Source organism: Tribolium madens, unplaced genomic scaffold (assembly GCF_015345945.1).
Source record: "Tribolium madens isolate multiple individuals breed KSU strain unplaced genomic scaffold, Tmad_KSU_1.1 Scaffold_1;HRSCAF=32;Tcas5.2_LG8, whole genome shotgun sequence".
NCBI classification, from domain to species: Eukaryota; Metazoa; Arthropoda; class Insecta; order Coleoptera; family Tenebrionidae; genus Tribolium; species Tribolium madens.
The window spans coordinates 3,964,047-3,970,125 of NW_025400984.1; the positions used below are offsets into that span (position 1 = coordinate 3,964,047).

The following is a 6,079-nucleotide window of genomic DNA, read 5'->3' on the forward strand; positions in this document are numbered from 1 at the left end:
ATCGGTTTTTTACCCCCCAAACCTTCAAATTACTGATTTCATTCTCGAGCGTCCTTTTACTCATCTCAACATAGTTACTAAACGCGACCTTCACCTCGTGGAATAACCCCACTTGTGAGGGCCCTAAATTCGCCTCAAACTTTGAGCAAATCTCATCGAAATCGAAGCCTTTTTTGTGTTCCTTGAGCAAATTCGATGTTTTCGCGAGCTGTTCTTGCAACTGTGCAATTTCGTTCTTAAACTGTTGTTTCATTTCTTCGCGATTTAGGATCGATTGTTGGAGCGAATTCGTCAATTTTTCGATTTGTTCGTCTTTGTGGACGATTGCGTTGTGATACTCGATTAATTTACTATGGCATTCGTCTTGAAACTGCTTGTATTCAGTCGTGGTGGTCCCCAGACTCGACGTATTACTCAACAACTCGCGAAAGGAGTCGAGTTCGGAGGTCAAAGCCGCGATTGTGGTGTCTTTAACAGCAATCAACTCCTCGAAATCCTTGACTCGTTTGCACACCTCGTCAAAACTGTCGTTTCGCAGACTCGTGAGGTTGAAATTGACGCTTTTGCCGGCGTTGTAGCTGTTTAGAAGCTTGTCGTCGAGGTCCACGTTCGCGAAGATGTTCAAGCTTTCGTCCCGCGACTCCGAATCGGACTTGAATTGGTCGTTGCTGAGGATTTCTTCTAAAATACTTTGAGCGTGGTTTCTACCTTCCATATTTCTACTAATGAAACGTTCTAAACCGGTTAAACTAACAAAACTACTGGTAAAACTATCACTAAGCGATGGCGGTTTCGGTTCTTGCGAGATCCTTTCATCTGATGGCAAATCCAATACTAGGGGGTAAATTTCAGGTAAATTGCTCACTTCCAGTTCTTGCATCGAACGGTCGTTTTCTATGCTCGAGAAGTGCTCAGATATCGTGCTTGTCTCGTTCTTATCGGACAAAGGCGGGGTCAGAGACAGCGTCAAGCTGCTACTACCGGAGCCCTCATGGGGGTCCAACTCCTGATGAAAATCTATATTTAGCACGCATTCTACCATTCTATTAATAAAGACACTCACCCGATTGGCCGAATTACCCTCCATTGTACAAAAACAACTTTATTTCAATCATTAAACATTAAGGAAAATTAGAACAAACGTCAAATTGTGACATTTTCGATTTTGTTTTGTTGTCGTTATAGGCGACTATGATTGATCGGTTTTAAAATAATCAACGAAAATGACACGTCGAAATTTTAATTTAATACGAAGTGACACGAAATGGCACAAAAAATGACACAGAATACGGCACAGTAACTCAAAACCCAACAATTTTAAAATTTTACGGTTAGAATTTTAACCGACCTGGCGGGTAGTTCAAATGACCTGTCATTTTGCAGCGCTAAATTCAAACCGTTGTAACTTTGCGCAATGAGCAAATAAAGTTTGAGCCAACATTTGATCGCAAATAACACGTTTTTGTTGTATTAATAATAGTATCAGTGCAAATATGCACTGCGTCTTTTATGAATAGAAATTACTATTCTATTTGTAATACTTTGATCCTGTCTGGGGTTATAAATCTTTAATTTATTTAAAAAAGATAAAGACGATTTAATAAATGGCCCGACAGGATTATTTTTCTAGTCATTTTAAGCAAAAATGGCCAAAACGACCAATTTTTACTTTTACTACACGGCGTGCGTGGGTAAGTCCCCCAATTATCAACTTGTGTCAAAATTAATCAAGTTTTTCACCAGTGAATTTGATTGCTTTCACTGCCGGTCTTGCCTACGGCTTGGCGTCCCCTCTTCTCCCGAGACTCAACGGAAGTGTGGACCCTGATAACAACCCATTGGACCCACCCGCAACCCCCTCCGAAGAGTCTCTAATCGCGTCTTTAGTCTCACTGGGGGCCATTTTCGGCCCCCTTTTTGCCGGTCTTCCTGTTGATCAAATCGGCCGGAAGAAAACTCTCCTAATCGTGGCTTTGCCCATGATTACATCATTCCTTATCATGGCTTTCGCCCATTCGGTGGTACTTTTCTACATTGCGCGTTTGATAATGGGTGTGGGGGCTGGAAGCATCTATACAATTTTACCCATGTACTTAGGTGAAATCTCCGAGGACCACAATCGGGGCACTTTAGGGTGTCTCATGTCGACTTTCATCGCCTCGGGGTTGCTTTTTGTTTACACAGTGGGGCCTTTTGTCACAATCCGGAGCTTTTGTTTAATGTGTTTGGTGCCCCTGGGGGCGTTTTTGGTGTTATTTGGGGTGTGGGCCCCTGAGACGCCTCAATTTTTGGCTTTGAAGGGCGACGAGGAGGGTTTGAAGGGGTGTTTATCCAAATTGAGGAGTGTGGGGGAGGTTGATAAGGAGATTTTGAGGATTAAGGAGAGTCTCAACCGGAATCGAGGAGGTTTGAGGGAGTTGTTCCAGTCAAGGGCTAGTCGCAAAGGTTTGGTTATAACCGTTGGTTTCATGGTTTTGCAACAACTGGCAGGTATCAACGCAGTCAATTCGTACTTGCATACGATTTTCGATGCAACAGGAAGTGGCCTTTCACCGGAAATCTCCTCAATCATTATAGGAACCGTTCAAGTCTTCACCACGATGTTAACATCCTCGCTTGTAGACAAATCAGGTCGGAGAATTCTTCTTTTACTTTCAGTGATCGGTTCAGGTGTTTCTCTTGTTTCACTCGGGTTGTATTTCCACCTCAAAACCAACAATTTCCAAGTCGATACACTCTCCTGGCTTCCAGTAATGAGTTTAGTTGTTTTTATTATCTCGTTTAATATCGGTTTGGGGCCGATTCCTTGGGCCGTCATGGCGGAATTGTTCCCACCAAATGTTAAATCAATTGCTTCGACTTTCTCAAGTATTGTGTGTTTTATCGGGGCTTTTACTATCACCTTATTTTTTCCATCGTTAGCAGAAGTGCTAGGTATGGCACAAGCGTTCTGGTTCTTTGCCACTTTTTGTGCCCTGGGGGCCGTTTTCATCTATTTTATCCTACCGGAAACAAAGGGAAAGAGCTTGCAAGAAATTCAAACGCTTTTGGACAAAAATTTTATAAAATAAAATACTTTTTTATTTATCTATAATGAATTTTATTGTCTGTGATAGGAAATTGCAACTTAACAGTGTTTAAATAAATAATAGCTTTTTAAATTCTTGCGTGTTTATATGTTTCCTTCCTCCCACGAAATTGGCCTTGTTAGCAATTATTTTTATTCTTTTTGTAACTATTTTTTGAAGAAAGTGGTTCAAAACAAAATATCCCAAGGTATGAGCCTTTTAAATCAAGCTTTCAGATAAATTTCAAATTAAAGTYACCTATGACATTGAAATTAAGTTGGCAACACGAAATTATTGGTCATGTGACGACCATGGCCGGTGAATTTTATAGTTTGCGTTGCCAACATAATTCAAAGCCATGGAACACTTTGATCAGAAATTTATTTCTCTAAAGTATTGACTATGTAGGTCCTTAAATGTCTTTCAAAAATAAAAAAAATACTAGTTAGGAGACTCAATTTACAACTTTTTGACAAAAGTAGCTTAAAATTTCTGTAACAACAAAGCTTTTTTGAATAATTTAATACAATAAAGAAAAAACACCATAAGTATTTTTTGAGTTGGTTGTACCGGGTGATCAAATTTGAGTGCTAGAGTTGGTAACTTCCATATTGACAGCATTTTTTGACATTTCAAATATCTGTCAAAGAAAACCGTGTCCGGTTGCAATATTGCAAACATCAGAATAAGAAAAAATATTCGTAATTCCGTTGCCAACATAAACAAATAAACAATCATTTTCAATAATATAGGTGTAAATTATTTTACATGTAATTGTTTAATACAAAAAAGGACGTCAGTCTGATAATTTATGATTTAATCTTTTATAAAACACGAAAACCAGGAAGCAACATTAGAATTGGTCTAGATTAAACTTGTAATTAGTTATCTATTTTTTTTTTGTTTTATCATTAATTTTGTTATTGTTGACATAATATAATTGCAATTTTGTATCAATTGTCCCACTATGTTGAAATATTCGCCGCCATTTTTCGTATTTTTCTCTTTATTTCATCCAACAATAAAAAAAATATCTTTGAGTTTAAAACTTGACATTGGCCAACTCTCTTCAAGTATTTACTTAAACCAGTATAAATTTATAACATAATGTGTCTTGTTCTTCAGATAACGTTTTTGGTTGGTTTTAACACTTATCTATTTATTTTTCCAACAACAATGCTTCGTCAAAGATATAAATCAATATGACACAGTTAACAAAAAACGTTATTACGCGTTCAAACATGGAGAAAGACGAAACTTTTATTCAAGAAGTGGTTTATAAACCGACCACTGAGACTAAAGCACCAGCAGTGCTAAAACCGGAAATCACCCCCAAAACTAGCACTTTCCTCTACTTTTCTGCCTCAGTCGGTAAGTAAAAATCACTAGAGTTAAATATTGGTAAAACTGTGTGATTCCCAGCCGACTTGGTTGCTTTCTCCGCTGGTGTTGCTTTCGGGTGGACTTCCCCCGTTTTGCCGAAACTAAACGGGAGTGTGGACCCGGAAAACAACCCCTTGGGACGTCCCATCACCCACAATGAAGGATCCTGGATCGCTGGGTTGGTCTGTCTGGGTGCAATCRTGGGCCCATTGCTCGCCGGTCCCATCGCTGATAAGCTGGGTCGTAAAAAAACCCTTATTTTGGCGGCTTGTCCCATGACGGGATCTCTCCTTCTGGCAGCTTACGCCACCACAACACCACTCTTATTCGTTTCAAGGTTCATCATGGGTGTGGGGGCTGGTAGTGTTTTCACGATTTTGCCCATTTATTTGGCAGAAATCGCCCAGGACCATAATCGTGGAATGCTGGGCTGTTCCATGGGCGCTTCTGTGGCTTCTGGGCTACTTTTCGCGTTCTCTGTGGGTCCGTTTCTGACAGTTGGGACATTTTGTCTCGTTTGCACTCTTCCACTCCTTGCGTTTTTGTCAATTTTTTCGGTTTTTGTCCCGGAAAGTCCTCAATTTCTGGCGGCGGTTAACCGGACTCGAGACTTGGAGAAATGTTTGAGGAAATTGAGGAGTGAGAAAGATGTTGGGGGCGAAGTCTCGGAAATCACTCAACGGGTTTTTGAGGAACGTAAAGTCAAAAGTGGGGTCACAGACTTGTTCAAAATCCGGGCTTTGAGGAGAGGATTCATCGTCACTGTTGGRGTTGTGGTTTTGCAGCAATTTGCCGGAATTAACGCSGTTTTGTCGTACATGCAGACGATTTTTGACGCCTCCGGAAGCGGCCAAAGCCCGGAAATGTCCACGATTTTCATCGGAGTTGTGCAAATGGCCACCACGATTGTCACCTCCTTCTTGGCGGATCGTCTAGGTCGGAGGATTTTGCTCCTGACTTCGTCCATCGGTTCTTGCGTTTCGTTGCTCGCACTCGGGTTCTATTTTTATCGCAAAAATAACCATTTCGATGTTGGGGGAATTTCGTGGCTGCCTGTGGCCAGTTTGGTGGTGTATATAGTGGCGTTTAATGTGGGTTTGGGGCCGCTGCCGTGGGCCGTCATGGGGGAACTTTTTCCCTCAAGTGTCAAGTCAGTCGCATCGACTCTGACTTGTTTTATCTGTTTTGTGGCCGCTTTTGTTATCACTTTGTTGTTTCCGATTTTGTCGACGGTTCTTGGAATGGCCAATTCGTTCTGGTTTTTCGCACTGATGTGTCTTTTAGGGACGTTTTTCATGTTTTGGATGCTACCAGAGACTAAGGGGAAGAGTTTGCAAGAAATACAAAAATTGTTAGAGGGCAATTGAATATTTATTAAATAAATTCGTTACACGAAGTGTGATTTTTTTTAATTAAAAACTAAAACTTCAGTATATTGTCGACAAAAAATTGTGATTGTTTTCAATTTAAAAATTTTTATATATTTTTGAACTTACCCACAACAGAATTGAATTGAAATTTTAAAAAGCTTATTTTTTGCAGTGATTTTTTTTTTGATTTTATTGAAAGAAATTTTTCTGAAAAATTATTGAAAAATCTGATCAATTTATAGTCTTGAAAATAACTGC

General features: G+C 39.9%; 3 protein-coding genes across 5 annotated transcripts in view; 2 read left to right on the forward strand and 1 right to left on the reverse strand.

The window, feature by feature from the left end:
• Positions 1-1,340, reverse strand: part of LOC123004164 (uncharacterized protein PFB0765w-like) — a 12,278-nt gene extending 10,938 nt beyond the window's left edge. For all 3 annotated transcript variants that reach the window (XM_044397285.1, XM_044397286.1, XM_044397284.1), the window contains 2 exon segments: positions 23-1,006; positions 1,064-1,340. In XM_044397285.1, the coding sequence (XP_044253220.1) occupies positions 23-1,006; positions 1,064-1,087 (1,008 nt within the window). In that variant the 5' untranslated portion in view covers positions 1,088-1,340.
• Positions 1,341-1,575: 235 nt separating this feature from the next.
• On the forward strand, positions 1,576-3,155 carry LOC123004173 (facilitated trehalose transporter Tret1-like). The gene is made up of 2 exons (XM_044397297.1): positions 1,576-1,691; positions 1,744-3,155. The coding sequence occupies exons 1-2, from the start codon at positions 1,646-1,648 to the stop codon at positions 3,069-3,071; spliced, it is 1,374 nt and encodes a 457-aa protein (XP_044253232.1). The 5' UTR covers positions 1,576-1,645; the 3' UTR covers positions 3,072-3,155.
• A 1,060-nt stretch (positions 3,156-4,215) lies between these two features.
• Positions 4,216-5,847, forward strand: LOC123004168 (facilitated trehalose transporter Tret1-like). The gene is made up of 2 exons (XM_044397293.1): positions 4,216-4,439; positions 4,491-5,847. Exons 1-2 carry the CDS (start codon positions 4,271-4,273, stop codon positions 5,816-5,818), a joined length of 1,497 nt encoding a protein of 498 aa, XP_044253228.1. The 5' UTR covers positions 4,216-4,270; the 3' UTR covers positions 5,819-5,847.
• Positions 5,848-6,079: the final 232 nt, after the last annotated feature.